An 18,901-nucleotide genomic window follows, 5' to 3' on the forward strand; every position below is an offset into this window, starting at 1 on the left:
AGCACGAAAATACTGTAATAGTATCAGCACACAAATTTACTTCTGCGTTCCAGCAGCACTGAGGTATATCATTAGTGTGTATGTGAAGAGAGTTGGACCTATGATGAATCCTTGTGTACACTGTAATCTATTTCAACGGAATTTGAGGTCTTACTTTTCATTTAAACGTTTTGTGAGGTCTGAGTTAAAATTATTTTTTATTGTGAGTGTTTGTCTCCTGAAAATGTATATTTCTAGGTTTGACGTCAGAATAAAATCATTAAGTTTTTCAAAAGCTTTCTTAAAACCAATGAAAATGTACACGCATGATAATTTCTGTTATAGTACCTCACAGATGAAAAAAGTGAATTAATTAATTCAAGATTGTTTTGGCTGAAATACAAAAATTGTTTGATGGTTAATAATCCGTGTTTGCTAACAAAACTCATGATTCTTTTCATTGATCAACGACTTTAGAGAAATTATATTAACAGACTGATCCATCTGTAGTTTTGCAGGTTTGCTTTGACTGCTGTTCTTGTGCAAAGCACTCGATTTTGCTTTTTTAAAAGGAAAAAGGAACTCATGTTTCAAAGCATAAGTAATCAAATATTTTAAGCTAATGAAATCTTTACAATATCTGCAAAAAATTGTCGCCTTTTTTCAACAGAAAAATGTTCAAGTTATTTGTTTCAACGTTAGAGATGTTGCGTTTTTCGTCTTGCAAACAGTTTGATATTTCCGAAGCATTTTTTTCGTATTGTCAGCCCAACACAAGGCACCGTAAAATTGCGCTACTTTTGTCAGTTTTTTTTTCCTCCAATCAAGATTTCACTTTGACTTTTTTCCCTCTGATATGGTTCAAGCCTAAAATTTTACCAGAAAATTTCTGATTAAAGAATTTTCAAGACCTGTTTTATCTAACTGTTTACGTGGAGCTGAATTAAAAAAGTTTTAACGTTGATTTAAAATCACTGCCTTAACTAAAATATTGAGTTGAAGCTCTATGCACTTGTTATTCGCAATAGCGTTGATATTAGGGATAGCTCGCTTTCTCAGTTTTGGTTGCAATTATTTTTTTCATGACCCAAATTTTATTGAATTCTTAGTTTGAAGTAAAACAATCCGATAGACCAAACAAAAATTGAAGAGTCGCCTGCTCAGTGGTACAGCACGCTTTTGTTAAAAAAAGTTTGGTAATTTTGTCTAGAAAAAAAATAACATGGATCTTTTAGCCCATTGTTCAATGTCAGCTAAAACATCAGTTGTTGCTTATCAGTGAGACATGGATTCGAAAATAAGTAGTTTAACTGCCTTTCTAATAATTATTGTGGAGACATCTTGAATTGCGAGCTGTTGTCAATTAGTTGAATGCAAGTTTCATTAGCATATTCACACTCTCGAAACAAATTTTGATCCTCAAAATATTGCGAGCATCTAATGAGAAATTGACCAACACTTTCAGGTATGGCTAGTGATTGAAAAGTTGTACAACCCGCCTTGTAGGACTTTTGGCACGGTTCCAAAGCCATTCGGAATTATAAGGAAAGCTAAAATAGGTATTTTAATATAGTCTTCCAGACAGCCAGATAAAACAATGGTTGCCAGAAAGCAAATTTTCACAATTCATCTCAGTGTCCTGTATACAGTTTGACGTATGATCGAAATTTTGCTCATCAAAAAAAACTTCGCGTAAAATTTTGTGTATTGAATTATGAAATTGAAGAATACATTGCTGATCTAGAGTGGTCAGGTCAACAAACTTCTATTTACTTCAGATTAAAATTGCCGCATTTTGTCGCTGCGGAACTAAATGTCATTTTCTCCATAAAACTGGGACAGAATAGCAGATTGAGGTTCAATTAAATGCTTACAAGTGGAAAAAAGTGACGTTTTTTTGTCTGAAACAATCAAATTGTTCCAAATTTGTTATATTTGCTTCTTTTAATTTAGTCCCTAAAAATTACAGTTTTTTTCATAACTATTGCTTCTCAGATTTTGATTGCCATCACTTTATTTTTTCCTATGCCAAGATTCGTAGATCCTCCTTTCAACAAAGGTAAAAAGTTTTTTTTGTTTTCAAAAAAAGAAATAGAAAATGGGTCAAGAAATTAGCCAAATACCGCAGGTAAAACAAAAGCCGATAATTAAAATGGGGCAGGGGCAAGCAGGGTTTTTATATAGGTTCCATCCGCACTAAAATATAGCAGAGGAGGGTCTCGAAAATATTTCTAGCCGCCGTAAAGGTTCGAAAACTTTTTTCTCAAGATCCCAAACATGTAATTATGTTGCACTTGCAAACAAGTTACAAATTATTGTATCATTTTGTAAATATTTATAAATTAATGCAAATTATGCAAATGTTTGCAAATGTTTATAAATTTTACATTATAATTCGACTGGGGAATTCAGGAGTGATTCTAACCTGTGACATAGACAGTTCCTTGCGTTCTCATCTCCTTTTCCGGCAAGTTGAAAAGCTGTTGAATACAGTGGGGGAATTGGAGAATATCGGGGCAAATTGTGACCAGAGCAAATGAGGTAGAGGTCTGAAATTATAAAAAGATGATATTTACCTTCAGATTTTTGTTGTATTCATTAAATGATTGAATTAATTGATCCTTTTTTATTGTACCCGTCTAAAATTGACCGTTCTTGTGTTTGAAAAACTATTTAAAAACGCAGAAAAACGCAGCTTTGTCAGTTTTTCTTCAAAGTTGTCAGTCAGTGAAATTTATTTCCAGCTCAATTAGAGTCGATTAGAGTTTCCAGCTCCATTTGAAAAAAATGTAAGAAATTTGATAAAGAGTGTAGGAGTTACGTTAGAGAAGTGCGGAAATTGAAGAAATTGTAAAAGGAAAGTCAAACAATGTGCACGACAAAATTGTTTAAAATTACAAAAACATGTTCAAAATGTTGACTTTTGTGGAAAAACGCGAGGAACTTCGACCCAGTTTTGAACAATTTAAGCAGCGCATCTTTCCACAGTTTTTTTTAGATGAAAAGACAAAAGTCAATCTTAAAATTATTTTCCGCCAGATAAGTCATGCCATTTAATTTTGTTTTGAAATCAATACAGAATTTTTTATTTGAAAATGAGAAAGGCAAGGTTTGAGGCAATAGTTGGAACTTTTAACATTTTCATTTATTTTCGATTTGTTTTTTTCATCTCATTTGTTTTTGTTTTTGCTGAGTCGCAAAAATTGTTTGTTCAACTTTTCTTGCGATTTTGACTATTGAATTTGATGATTCGAATTAAAATGAGGGCTACAAAAATCCCCCGCCTTTAAAAAGCTTATAATTTTCTATCTGTTTCCATGAAAATTTTGATAAGTTGCCTTTTGAGGAGCTGCCTCGCCAATTGTGTTAGACTAAACTGAATGAAAAAGTGTGAATTGCGGGGAAGAATGAGAAAGAAAGCTGAAGATATGCCCCTTTGGCATAATGCTTATCTGCTCCCTATTTACAATTATTATTAGTCTTAAATCATTCAAACCAAGACAAAACTTCAAATCAAGTCAAAGACCTAGTTTTGACGCCATCCCTTAATTTCTGTGTTAGATTTCATATGGCTATTGTTCCAATATATAAAAAGGTAGTTACTGAGTAAAAGTACTCAAAGCAATCCCGATGGACCTGCCAAATATATGCATATCATTAGGCAGTAGAACAAAATTGTTATATAACTACTCAGACAAACTTCAGTATATTAATAATTGGTAACATTTGTAACCTCGTTTCCCGTTCCGATAATCAATTCTTCGAGATCAACAGATTTAACTGACTTTTTCTCGAGAAAACTTTTTGAATTTAAATAATTTGCGTCCATAATCCAGAGTTCATCATACAAAATACCTTCTTTAAAAACGTCTTTGCGGAATTTATATTTTCTGAGCGGCGTTGCCTCATATAAAATTGAGAGTTTGAAAACTGTCTCAGAACCTTCTTAGAGTAAATTCAACTTTCAGCGCTGATTCAGACCCGGACCCAAGTGTCATAGACTTTCAGTACTGATTCATTAGATTCCCATAGTAGGTTCTTAAGTAAGTACTGAATCATAGTAACCTAAGGGTAAAGATACCTTGCAGTTTTGTCTGTTTAGTATGATTTTCCTTTTTCATACTGTTCAAAGAAAAATCAGAAATTTGAAAATTTCGAAAAAAAAAATTGAATTTTTGGGAGACACCACTTTTGAGCATGAAAATAGCATTTATTGAGTTAAAATTAATTAACTTTAATACCATAGTAATAAAACCAATATAAACCACCCCCCTGTATTTTCAAAAGTACCGGTAAATACGGGGGGTATGCCCTTAAATGGCGGCTTTGAACGCTTCTTCGCCGTTGCATTCAAAAATGAACTAAACGAGAAATGCGATCCTTACATTTTGAAATTTTATCTAAATTCTTGAAATGGAACAAAATTCAAAATCAAATTTCCCCAATTTTCGCAGAAAAAAATTTATATTTATGTTTTAAAATTAGCTCTCAGTCAATTGATTTTGAACTTTCTGAAACACAGGTCTTGAAATTCGGCTCCATATAGACACGTATTCTTCTAATTTTAGTCCGCAATGCTTTTTTTATTTCTCTGGTATTTTTCAAATAGAATAATTGGGGACTGAGTAAAACGCCAATTGAAGTTTCAACCAATCAAAGTTGAGTGATGCCACTGAGACCCATTGTCTATTCCTTGTAGACTAAATCAACTCTGCTTAACTAAAGCAGTTCTCACTGAACAGATGATAGAAGAGAAAGCATTTCACTTTTTGGAGAGCGGAATTTGATAACAAAAAAGCACTTACTATTAAAGAAAAAGACAACAACCTTCAGCGGCATATAGTGAGAGGAATATACTTGATAGAGATCGGACGACCTTTTGATCATCTTTAATCCAATATGTTCACCAGATGTCGACATCCCAACTCATGTTGATAAAATGCGCTAAAATAACGTAAGAATCGTCATTTTTTATCGATTTTGTTTTTGCTTGCGTCAGTTTTTTTTATAGTAACTTTATGTTATAGTCGTTTTTTTTGGTATTGTCGGTAACTTATAAAAACAATTATCGCGTGTTATTGATTTTGTCGGTCTTATTTGTTTTTTTGTTCATTTTGGCCGGCAATTTATGCATGCAATATCGATTGTTTGCTTTTTTAAAAGAAATGTCTGTTAGACATAATGAGTTTGGTCACACAAGACATGAATATGCCTTGAAATCTGAGAAATCAAAAGTAGCAATTGCGTCATCCAGGTGGAGATCTCGAGTTATGATCTGGCCATGAGCTCGGGAACAAAAATGCTGTGAAAAGAACCTAACTGAACCCAAATACCAAATATGATTTTAGCTCGACATTAGCGGACTTGTGCTGGACTTGAGTTCGACACAAATGGCCATGCTCAATTTTTTTGGACCCAAATTAACCACGCTTAAACTTACCTTGACTCCATTTACCATGCTCACTTTCTACTGGACTCAAAAGAATACACTGGACTGTAGCCTAACTCAACTTTGCTGCTCGACTTTCACTTGACTCAAAAAAGTCATTAAGAAAAACGAGATCGATATGTTTTCAAATCATGACTCATTCAAAAGTCTTTTCTCGAGTTGGCGTTTTGCCTCGTACGTCCAATTTTATTGCTCACTATTTCTTATAAGGTGGTCAGAATGCTTGCTCCTTCATAAAAAGCATTTCCGAAGACCCAATAATCTATGAAAACATACATTGACTCTTTATGAAATGATAACTCGTAACTTGAAAGAGAAAACAACTGAAGAGCGCCCCATTTTTAAAACTTCAAAAAAGAAGAGAAGGACCATTGCCATTAAACTAAACATTTTCAGTCAACTCAGTAATGTGACAATATCATCCAGCTGCGATAAGTGCATTTTCTTAAGAATTACAATCATTCGATAGTGTTTTTGGCGAAATTTGGCAGTTTTTTTGGCAAATTTAGTCTATATGGTGCAATGCGTTTTAGTGTTGCTCGGTTGCTGCTTCAATATGCAAAGCAGCGAAAAAGATTTTTGCTGAACGGACAATTACCTTGCTATTTTGACTCATGAGAAAACAATGCTTCATCAAAAATTCCTACAGAAATTCTTATGTTGACAAAATACTTTTCATTGACTTTAAGGGGAAGCGCTACTGTGTAGGTTTAGCACAAATGTTTTTTCCAACTAAGGATTTTTTTTTATGGATTGGGGTGTAAATTTTAGTGGCAAGTCGCGCAAGACATTAAACTTATTGAATATATCCTTGAAGCTGTCTGTGTGAGGATGAGCTCTTACTTAACCATAGCTTCAGGCTAGCCATAGCCTGACCAATGTTGACTGCAATGATGATGAAAGTTTCAGACGCAAAAAAAGTGGCTATAGTCACCAAAAAAGAGCAATACTGTTCATAAAAAGAACAGTCTGAAATGTGGGGAGTAATAAGAAAAGGAGCAGCTGAGAACAGGCCGAAGTCGCCTAATGTTGTTCCGCTGCGATTACACAGGAACTAAAATTATTATTATTAAAATAAGCGGTTCAAGAGATTTAATAATTGCAGCTTATTGATGTCATTTGAATTAGGAATATTATGACTATTGAAAATTCATACTTTGCCGATATCAACTGAAATAACATGCATATAACTACTAAAGCAAAGTTTATACAGGCGGTGGACATTTATAGAAAGTACGTTAGAAAAATTAAACTTCAAAGTATTTTACTTTTTTCAAGGTTGCTGTCACTCTATACTACCCTAGAATCTAGCAACGTCAATAAGCCTTTTTTAATTTTTTCTTTGAAGTCAATTGCGTGTGAATAAATGATATGTAAATCCCGCTGTACCGGGCAGTATCATAAATCTAAGTGAGGTTGCGCTCTCACCTCACCATAACTCCAGATTGATCATAAACTGCCACAGCTTCCGACCCGAAAAGTGGCCATAGTCACCAAAAAAGCAAAGCTTCTCACAAAAAGAACAATCTTAGATGTGGGGAAAATATGAAAAAGGGTACCTGAGAGCCTGCAACTAGAAATTGATTTAAATCATCTGAAATTATTTGACAAACTCAAATTTTTAATTGACTTTTACATAAAAACTAACGATTGGAACAAACAGCTGGTTTTGTGGTTTTGGCCCAGCCCTTGATCTCTGATTTAATTTTCAATTAGTTGTTGTTCCCATGGGTCTCATTGCAGAATGAAATTTTTCTGATTCAGTAAAGAATTTTTCTTAGCGATAAGTAGGGGCACTTTATGAATCCTTTTGATCAAAAACATTAAAACAAAAGCTGATGAACCTGGCAAAGATAGGTGCATCCATAGGCAATAGAAAAAAAAATTGCTATAAAGTCCGATCAAGAACTTGGTAATCGGACCCTTTTGCATACTATTATCCCATTCTGATAATTGTTTTTTTTCGATTCAGATGCTTTTTTAACTAACTTTTTAACTTCCGTTAAAATTGCATCCACAGTCAGCAAGAATGTTATTAATTCGGACACTAGTTAGAATTAAGAGCTGATTCTTCAGAAAAATTTTGACACTATATTATCAAGTAAAATCTTTCTCTGTCTTTTTTTTGTTTTCAGAGCAGTGTTTTCAGATGGTGCCATTCTTTTCTGTTACCACTGGCACCATTCAGAGCTTGAAAATTATCTCATGTTCTCAACGTAAAACTATTTTCAATTTTTGATCCTCATTGGTATTCGAAAATCCCAAATCTGTACAAAACTCGAAAACAAAGTTCTCCAATTTTTGAAGAAAACAAATAAATAATCTTGTTTTCAAAGTAGCTCTCAATCACTTGATTTTTAACTTGTAGTCATTGGTTCTCACAAAGAAAATTAAGGCAAACAAACAATCTTCAGCTGTGTATAATGTGAGCAATATAATTTGATAGAGATAGACTACTATTTAATCATCTTTATTCACATTTGTACATCAGATGACAAGTGAAATATCCCTAGTCAAGACCAGATGGTTATCTTGCAAGATCTTCCAAGATTCTTGCAAAAAATGGTTATCTTGCACGATCTTGCAAGAAAATGTTTATCTTGCAAGATCTTGCAAGTTCGTTCCGATCGAGCGCTGCTATCATTGGCTGTTTTAGACGCATTATCTTTCATTTAGCGCAAACTATTACCAAAATATAGTGGAATGAGTTTTCAGAGATCATTTGAAACAAAATTTATACCAGATATTTATATTTTATTACAGCCGTTGGTATTAATACTGGTTACTCTCATTTATTTACATTAATTCGTGCTTCAAATTTCTTGTTTTGCTACTGTGGAAAACAATTCACTTTCTTTTTTTAAATTGATTCAATTTTTAGTTTGAGCGGAAGAAAACAATCTTGATGCTATTTTGGTTGTAATTATGTATTACAATGTAAAAAAAATTGATGGGAAGCAATGTTCGCTTCTCATTTTGATCTTGTTCGATCATGTTCCATTTATTTGCCTATTTGCAAGATGAATGGTTATCTTGCAAGTTTCTTGCAAGACAAAGGGTTATCTTGCAAGATCTTGCAAAATTTTGGAAGAAAATCTTGCAAGACGATGTATCGTCTTGCAAGATTTTGCCAGAATCTTGCAAGATCTTGCAAGATAACCCTTTGTCTTGCAAGAAACTTGCAAGATAACCATTCGTTGTCGACTGTGGATTACACAACTCAAATTTCATACCAGCTCTAGTTGAAACGCTGAACTTGAACAGAAAGTTATTGCAAAATGTTGTCTATTCGCAGTATCATGCTCATAGCTATCATAATGAGCCAGGTTGAGTTCCAGACCGAAATTGTGTCTGATCAGACAGTCACAGACCAAAATGACCTCTGATGAGACAAGTATTACACCATTGCCCAGATGAATTCCAGGGCTTTGTCCAGAATATAGTGGTCTCAAAATTTTGACTCATCATCGTTCAGATAACAAAAAATGTTGATAAAAAGCATAGGGAGATCATCCTAGTCCAGACCAAGACCTATGAAAAGACCAAAGTGGTCTAGTCAGGGCGGGGGGCTCAATATTGAACAGAACTGCACAGTCGAGGTTCTTAGTTAAAGTCCAACAAAAAGTCTTTTCAAAGGGCCTTTGGGTCAAGTATAGTATTTTCATAGGCTTTTTGGGTCGCGAATGGTTGATTCATGATTCGAATGAAAGTCTTTTCAGAAATTTGTTTTCTGCAAATTTGGAAAAAAAATATTTTCTTTTTTCGTTCGATGCTGCACTAATACTTGATTGAATGATACTAGGTAGTTTACTTGGAATGACATGCTTCTAATTAGCCATAATGACAATGGGCTTTATTCTCTTGTTTTCCCTTCCAAAGTCATGGACTATCATTTTTTTGAATAAAAATGCAGGTTTCTGACAGATTGGTGGTTCTTCAGAATCAACAAAAAAATGAAGGAGCACACATGCCAACAACATTATAAGCAATAGTGAGCAAAAAAAAAGAGCACATAAATTTTTTGAAGCAAAAATAATGACTCATGAAAAAGCATTTGCTCGACCCATGATTTGACAATAGATTGGACCTGGTCAAAAAAGACCCATCAAAAGACTTTATCTTGACTTATGATTCGAATTTTGCTCGACGTAATTTTTACACCTCAAACTTTCAGTGGCAAACTTGGGGTTGAGCAAAATTCCAGGGTTTTTAATAAATCTAGAGAGGTTCTTTTCATAGCTCTTTTTGGGTCCAGCAGGGTCTAATCGTGCACATCTTTGGGCCAGCATTGTCTTTCATATGCCGAGGTCTGGACAAAGTTGATTTTTTTACAGATAAATTGGAATGAATTGGAGAATTTTTTAATGCAAAAGTGTCTTTAATGTGAGGGAGAACTGTATTCCATTTGAGAGAACTCTATTCAATATAAAATGTTCCAGAAATATTGAGATATACATGAGATCACTTTACAATCTAGCTCTGATAAATGTGTGTTTCGAGAGTATTGAACTGTTAAAGATGGTCTTTATAATCGGGTCTTCTCCTACAGTTCTAGCAAACCTCTTGATGTAACTTTTCTAAATCTTTTTGAGAAAAGAAATTGCAAAACTTTCTAATTCTGTAAATAAACTTTATCCAACCTGCAACATTAAATTCAATTATTTGAACAAAAAGAGTTGAATGCGAGAAAAGCGAAAATCTGATTTCACAAAACTGCCGATAGTAAAAAAAAACCTGATGTCAATAACTGGAATCATAATAGATATCTAACCTGAAAAAAAAACAGAACACTTTTCGGAAGATATAAGAACTATAACAATTGCACTGTTTCTGGTGTTTTTGAAGAACTGCTTTTGAAAGTCACCTCACTCCACAACAAAATTTAGAGAACTTGAGGAAATTTGGTGAAATATACGATATCTGGAAAGTCTGGCCATTAAGATTTTTCGACAAGAATATTGGAAAAAATGATTGTCATCTAAGAGTACCTCAAAAAACAAGAGGGAATACAAAAAGAGCAAAACTGACAGTTCTAAGTTTTTTTAATACTAGAAACAACTGCAGAATTTAAAAACACGCTATCAAATTCTCCGAATATTTCTCTCGTTTTCTCAACAAAAAACTTGTCCACCATTTCTGAAGTTGTCTCTTGGAAAACTTTTTCGTGGAGTGCTGCTTTTCATTAGCAGAAAAAGCTAATGGGACGTGATTTGTAGAACGGGGCACAAAACAGATAAAGTCTCTTTAGTAAATTGTCTTAATAGAGGCCTCATCTACTCTTTTTCTTGAAGTTTTCTCTCGAGGCATCAATATTGCGGCATATAAAGCTGTTTTCGAGGTAACCTCGGTGATAATTTCCAACAACACTTGAATGAAGACGTCGCTAAGCTGAATTGTGTTCTTTTTTTTTTGACAATAGAAATGGTACTCAAACAAAAGGTCATCAATGCTGTAACTTAAATAAAATTAATTTTATCCTCGTAATTTATTTTAGGTTTTTCTCATGGTTGCCTTGCCGTTGAAATTTATACACGCACTAATAAAAAACGGCAGAAAATCCCATCGAAACCAGAGTCTGTCAGTTTAAGATACCAACAAAAGAGGCTGAATTTGGACAAGCCTCAAAGAGAACTCAGCCAATATTGCAAAAATTTTTATCCAAAAGTGACTTCAGGTTAGCCACCGAATAAGTTGTTTATGAACGTTTGCCAGCACACAGATCAATTCTTCCAATATCAGTCATCAAAAACTTTGTAGTAAGGCAGACCCGATGTGGGCTCCTTTTACAGCCTTAAAGTATATAGAGCTAGGGCCACTTATTTCTGCGCGCGAAGTAGACTTAACTATATCTCTGAGACTAACCGACTCGGTAAAACACAGAGAGTAATAATCTATTGTTACGGTAGTTAAGAGGTATAGCACCGGAGTCAATGGTATACACATGGCGTATCTAATTAAATAGACTGACTGCAGTTAGTTCAGTTCTCTCTATATAAAAGAGAATAGTGTCTTCTCAGTCTCTGATTGGTTGAAGGTGTACATTCAGCATTTCTACTGCTACAGTAGTTAGACCCATTGGCCTTAGAGATTTCTTGTGCTGTTTAACGCAGTAAAAACAGGTTGCGTATTTTGGTGGCAATCGTTTTGCCCGGGTCACCACCCTTTAGTAGTCATAAAAGGATCATATATGGTATCATACAAAGCATAACGTATTTCCTAGTACGATCCTTGTATGACTACTAAGAAATCATATATGACTACTAGGAAATCATATATGAACCTTGTATGACTACAAAGAAATCATATATGATCCTTGTATGACTACCAAGAATCATACATTTGTTTTTCATGCATTTTTAACCATTTATGTCTTTTAAAATTTTCATTCGGCAAGGACTCACTTATGTGATTCCCCGGCATCACTTTGTGATCCGCCAAAAGACCCAAACGTACAATATCATTTGCAAAGTTGGGCACGCAATTAAAAAGTAGGTTCAAATACATAAATAATGTTCTGTTATTCTCTGAAGCCAGTTTATACCTATAAATGCTTGTTTATAAAAAAAATTGGAAAAAAATTTGAATATAATCTAAATTTCATTTTCGGAATATATTTAAATTGGAAAGTTATTATTTTTGCCCACATAAATAATCAAATGTGGACTGCAAATGCGATGTAATAATTTATTATCTCCCCTGACTACATTATACGGGAATTTGTGGAACCAATCAATGTTTTATGTATCATATATGACCTTGTATGATTTCCAGGAAATTTTTTCAACATCAAAAGAAAATGAAAGATATACAGTTTTTAGGCTTTGAATTTTTTTGTATGATCCCTGTATGATTTCTACGAAATCATATATGATCCTTTTATGACTACTAAGAAATCATACAAATCATATATGACCTTGTATGAATAATAGGAATTATATATGACCTAGTATGACTACTAGGAATTGTGTATGATGAGCGAGACGGGTGGAAGCCAAAATAAGGGAAAGTTGTGCGAAGGTAATGCATGAAGTTGCAATGACTTCGAAGTTTAGCCATCATTTCATTTGGTACAAGACAATATTCACGAAAGAAAACTACTTGCGTGTAGAACTGTTGTCAATTTGACTTTAACGCAAACAGCTTGTGGGGGCATTTTTTCTTCGAAATGAAAAATTTTAATACGTTGTAAAGTTATATTGTGTTTAGGTGTTTACATCCAGCTGATAGGATCTCTATCATTCCACTTAGAAAAAGGTTAATCAATCTCTTCGCTCTGAAAAAAACAGCAGATCTGCAACGTACAATTTTTGTTGTCAAAAACATCTGTTCCAATAACTTCAGTCGAAGATTGAAAACGTTGTTATTTATGTGTTTTAAGGCTCGCCAATAAATTTGTCCATAAGAGGTCAAAGAAGCTGTGATACATATGAATATCAATATCTATATATATATATATATATATATATATAATATATAGCCATCATTTATATATATATATATATATATATATATATATATATGTATATATATATATATATATATATATATATATATATATATATATATATATATATATATATATAGCGAAATCCCTAAATCTCTATGTGTACTAAATTATAAACTACCCTCTATTTTATTTTTCATATCATGCATATTATAACTAAGGTTATAATGACTTTCTATTATTCACGTATAAATATGTTCCCGCTAGTCTACTAAACTATTTCATATTTTGTTCACCGTATTTTATTATAAGTAATCATAATCTCGATTAACAATCTGAATTCAAGTTGCCGTTGTAAACGCTCTTCATTTAACAGAGACAAATTCTAGTCTAAATTCGCAATGTGATTCCACTAAGTAAATTTAACCAATTTCGTTTAATTACGGATTCGCTCCGCAATTCCCTTATAATTCTAAGATAGTGTGTTCGCAACACTCTTACAATTCTAATTGCTAAACTCAGCTATAACATGGTGCAGTCAGCATTAAAGGACAGCGGCAAATCTCCACTTGGAATTCAACCCTTTTGGGAAAAGGCAACTCTAGAGCCCCCACTTCGATGGGAATATTAGAGGACGCAACTCAAACTCTCAGTTCTTGTTCGCGAAGGAATTGTAGTGGACCTTCTTTTGGCCGACCCTCCGGAGCTTGTTATTCTGCCCCCCGAACCGGCATATGAAGATGGAGTCGAAAACCCTACAGCACAATCCGAAGGAGATCGACGTACTCGTAACGAACAAGCAAAGACGGCGTGGAAAAATCATTGTCAACGTATTGCGGCGGTAGGCATCTTATGCGGAGATAAAACGTGGCAACTTTGTGATCGAAAAACATCTTCACTGATGTACTTGAGTCTGAGAAGGGAAAGGCCACGAGTATTCAATTCTAAAAACTCGACTTTTAACCTAGACGGAATCTCAACAAGAAATCTTTGGGATGTTCTGAATAAAACTTTTATTCCAATTCATAAGATAAATTTCGACCGATTTCTCTTTCTTTCACGAAAACAGCAGAAAGGGGAACCGATTGAGAAATTCTACGGTCAACTCAAAGAACTCTCCGAGAACTGTGATCTGGGAGAAAAGGGGGATCCCATTATCAGAGACGTTTTATCAAAACCATTATCAAAATGAAGACATCCAAAAATGAACTTCTCAAAAAAACGGTGGAACCTGATAAAGCCATAGCAATAGCAATCAACATTGAATTGGTTAACATAGCAAAAATGGTAGCCAAAATTTCTATTTGTCTGGCAACTGAAAAATATCTGTAAAGTATCTTAAAGCGTACAAAGCATGCATAATAATCTTCTTAAACAAAACCCCGTTGTTTGACCTATTGAGGAATGGGAAGTTCTTCTTCGCATATTAGGCAAAAGCATCATCAAGCGTATTGAAAACCTCTTACCCTTCTTGGGCGACAACCCGCAACACAACTATGCCTAGAAAAAAGTGCGGGATTGAACACGCATTTCACTATCAGCAATCGCAAAATTAAAAACTTTAAATGAAGCAATTCCCATAATAGCCGTGAAAAATGCCTTCAATTGCGTCAACCTACAGTGGCAGTTGAAAAGACTTTGCCCGCGTTGTGTTTTGTTGTTCAATATTCATATTCAGTCACATCCAATTTATCCGTCGAAGGTAAAACACTGCAGTCACTAGAAGGCATAACTCAAAGGAACTCCATTGCTTTGGCTAAGTATGGAATAGCCACCTTTCCTTTGCTCAGGCTTGTCCAGATTATGCACCTATCACATAAATGGTAAGCGGACGAAGGCAGGACGTTAGCTCGTTTTGAGGACTTACTCTTGTTCTTCAAACAACTCACTGAACTTTTTATCCATTTTGGCTACACCGTGAACGTCAGGAAATGTCAACTAATATTGAAAGAGGCTTCAAAGATCAAAACTCTCAGGCTGCTTGAGATGACGGGAGTTAAAATTATTGACGGCTGCCGAGTACTAGGATCTGCAATGGGCAATGAGAAACCATTTGAGATCTTTAGGGTAACCACCGCTGGAAAGCATTGCAATTTTTTGAAAAAGTAATGGGAAGTAGCAAAAACATACCTTCAAACGCCTACGCTTGTCTTACAAAAGGAGTGCAACAAAAATTAAATTTTGTGTCTAGGACAATTTTTAATATTTACACAGATTATCTATGCGGAATAACTACACAGACGCGGAAACTAACGTGCAAATGCACGTCCTACCGTCGTTTTTTGACTCTCCGATGATAAAATCCGCGGGGCGGTTGTATTCGCTACCAACCTGCAGGGTGGACTAAACAACAATGAACCAATAGATTGCGAAAAGGAGTGCAGCGCTTCGTTGACCGCTTGCGCTCTACTTGAAGATGAAGATCGAGCAACTGGTCATCCCACCCAAGAACGCATAGCGCACAACTAACGAACCAGATGCCTGAATAGTATTCATTCGCGTGAGACTGATCTTATGGAAAGCCTTCAGACCGGGCAACGCCTCCTAATGGAAATGGCTTCAGAAAAAGCAGCTTCGAACCTGCTCACAGCTCTACCGATTAAACGTTAAGGTTTCACACCAACAAAGTCCAAAATTTGAGAGCTCTTTGCATTAGCTATAACATTGAGGCCAAAAATACTCCCATTAATTGTCCGGATCTATTCTGTTTCGGCCCCCCAGCTTAGTGAGCATAATTTTTCATGACCCCCAGGTGCACGTGCTAGTTTCTTACATATTAAAGTGCTATATAACAACATATAATTTGTAACTGGGGGGTCATAAAAAACACTGGGGTCCGAAACAGAATAGATCCAATTGTCCATTTTTTGAAAATATCACCCTATCACATGCTCTCCCCTGTGCGAAGAGTGGGTATACACATATAATACACAACGAAATGCTAGAACACCTTTGCTAAGATCATGCATGACGTTTGATATGATGTCGAGGTTGAGCCGACTATTCAGTTGCTTCAAGGCGAGTTCTTTGTTCACAAAACTACTAGCACTGGTGAAAGCGCGAGACTAGAAATTAATATTAGTTAAAATATTAGTTAAAACACGCTAAAATATTAGTTCAAATCATAATTTTGACTAAATGTGAATGCATAGGGCAAAAAAAATTTTGTGCATGAGAAAACGAAATTTGCAAAACCTCCACAAGAGGGATACTTATGGTTAGGGCAAATTCGGAATAACCCTAAAAATACAAGAACATGGACAAAATCGAAAAATCCGGAATAGGAATGTTTTTAAGTAAATTGATAACAGATGTAAATATGTGTTGTAAATAGGCTAAATATTGTATAAACTGTATTATACTATTGTATAACTGTATAATATTGTATAAAAACTGTAGAAGCGTACAAATATTATGAGTCGTTGAAGTGCCTCAAGTATGAGCGACGAATACATGACGTCAGAAAGAGTGTCTTCGCTCCGCTCGTAATGTATTGCAAGGAGGCGCAGCACCGTCCTCAACGCCCCATTATAAAACAAAAGCTAGCAAAATTGATGCAAAGAAAGGCGAAGCATACTCGGACGCTATAACATACATACGCACGAGAATAAGTTTTGCTCTCCTGCGCAGCGCTATCGTATGCCGCAGAGGGTGCTCAGATTCCAAACGCCCGACTGACAATGATAGTTTTTGCAGTGCCTTAGTGCGGGAGGGAAGACTACATTCATAACAAATTAACTTGTATAGAAATTTAATTTCATGACAGCTCTAAAAGATTTTTAGTGCCGTGTCTTTAAAATTATATACAATGCAGTGATGTCTAAGTTTATATAGAAATTTAATTCTCGTGATGCAGCTCTAAAAGAGCTATTGTGCCTTGTCTTTATAATTATATACGGCGCAGTGATGTCTAATAGTAGGGGATCACTACTCATCCATTAGATTGTTCAAGAAAAAAAGCAGTTGAGAACGGTTTACCTTCCTGAATGGAAAACTTAGTGACGATCATCTTCGCAGTTTGTTAGCTTTGTACGCACTCTTCTCAGACTTCAATTGATTGACATTGCTCATTAGACTGGTCGTCACTATCGGCTTTGTGGATTTCTTTTTTAGCCAAGATATTTCGCTGTAGGTGCAGAAGTCCTTTACCGGGGTTCATCTTTCACCTTTGTTCAGAGTTTTTTTTTAGTCCAAGCGCGACAAACGTTTGTAAATTCTGTTTCTTGATAGCTTTGCGACTGGCATTGTTTTATCATTTTATAATGGTGGGACCCCGGAAAACAACGCGCACGAAAAAGGCTGATAAGAACTTTCGGATCTACTCTGTTTCGCCCCCCCCCTCTGTTTTTTACGCCCCCCAGTTACAAATTTTTTGTTATTTAGCACATTACTATGTAGCAAAATGGCACGTGCGCTTGGGGGCGTAAAAATATAAGCCCACTAAGCTAGGGGGGAACAGAATTGATCCGAACTTTTGGACAAGATCCAGCCGTCTTTTACACATAGTTTCTAAAGAGACATGTACATTAACAAGCGAAGTCAACAAATCTCAATTAACTCAATTTACCTTTCATTTAACTCAATTTCAAGTTACCTTTTTTTTTCATTAACTAAGATCTTCTGGAATTACTTTGTCAAGAGTTACTCAGATGTAAGTTCATGTTCGTTGACTTTCACGTGCAATTGCGGACATTGCAACCCAATCCAGAAAGTCAACTTAGCTGTGAAGTGACGAGGCACAAGACCCGAATCAGACTGATTCAAAGCCTAAACTTCTACTACTAATCCGTAGTGTGATTTTTCGCCATAGATTTGTTGATGTTTATCGCAAGGTGATAAAAGGCTGCGAAGATGCCTATTTTCGGCCGAAGTGGAGCCGCAAGTACCAAAAGTCCATCGGAGACGATAAAAACCTTGATCGAGAGTATCAACAAAATAGGCAGAACAGATGTAAAAGAGAAAGATAAAGAGAGAGAATGCGAGAACACGCATCGGATGCTTCTTCACTTGAAGGTAATCTTCGGCATTTTTGCTATTGAATTTTTCGGATTCTCCTTGTGGTTCAGTTTTGCCGTTTATCCAGTCTTTATGCCTCCAGTCTGGAAAAATGTACATCAAATCTTTCAGACAAACTATGATTTTTGGGATCAACATTAGAAGTACAGTTACATTATAGGATTTTATAAGAACACTAATGAGAAACTATACTGGCATTTCGGATGTGCCCCCCCCCCCCCCCCCAACCCAGCTTAGCGGGTGCAGATTATTTGCACACCCCAGACGCACGTGCCATATTTTCACATAATGAATTACTATATAATGGCACGTGCTCTGTAACTGGGGGCGAATAGCGTTCTGGGGGTGGCGAGGGGAAAAATTTTCCGTTACAGCGCAAAAGCTTCCTGCTTTAAAAGTTGGGGATTGAGCCTGGCAAGCAATTATAATCCTCGAGTTTTTTAAATCTGCTTTTTATATTTCAAATTCTTTCTACGTAGAGTGCAATGAACTGTGATTATTTAATTGATAGCAAACAAAAACTGTACAATTTTTCGTCGTACTATCAATTTTTTGTTTGACCGTTATTTCGCCTGACAACTTTTCAACTGACTTTAGTTCCACGCTAGAATTCCCGACAGTTATTGAGGAATTCAGTTCTAGTTTTTCTGTGCGTTTCTTCGACATCTTGAAAGCCATAGGCAGTCGCCCATGCTATTCGTGAATAACAGGCAGTACAAGTTTGCATTCTTTGCTTTGGGCTAAATTTGAGCATCAAAATGTCATTTATTTGAATAAACATTGGGAGTTGGAGAATTTTTAGTAGTCGCTATTAGTTTTTACAGCTTGTCTCTGTTCCCTATAATCCACTTCACTACCTTATTTTGGAATTTTTGATGAGTAGAATTTCACGTTTAGAAAACGCTTTTCTCGGAAAACCATAGAGAAGGACGGCGAGTAAAAATGCGAGACGCAGTTTTGTCATTTTTTTAAATGCTTGGCTGCATATTTCTCAGCAGGTACTAAACCTCATT

General features: G+C 35.3%; 1 protein-coding gene across 1 annotated transcript in view; it reads left to right on the forward strand.

Annotated features, from left to right (window-relative positions):
* Positions 1-18,901, forward strand: part of LOC142350947 (calcium-binding protein 39-like) — a 613,053-nt gene that overhangs the window by 569,647 nt on the left and 24,505 nt on the right. The window contains exon 2 of the mRNA XM_075402974.1: positions 17,679-17,885. Coding sequence (XP_075259089.1) covers positions 17,724-17,885 — 162 coding nt within the window. The 5' untranslated portion in view covers positions 17,679-17,723. The remainder of the gene's footprint in view (positions 1-17,678; positions 17,886-18,901) is intronic.

The sequence above is a fragment of the Convolutriloba macropyga genome, chromosome 12 (genome assembly GCF_964194025.1).
Source record: "Convolutriloba macropyga chromosome 12, txConMacr16.3, whole genome shotgun sequence".
Lineage (NCBI taxonomy): Eukaryota > Metazoa > Xenacoelomorpha > Acoela > Convolutidae > Convolutriloba > Convolutriloba macropyga.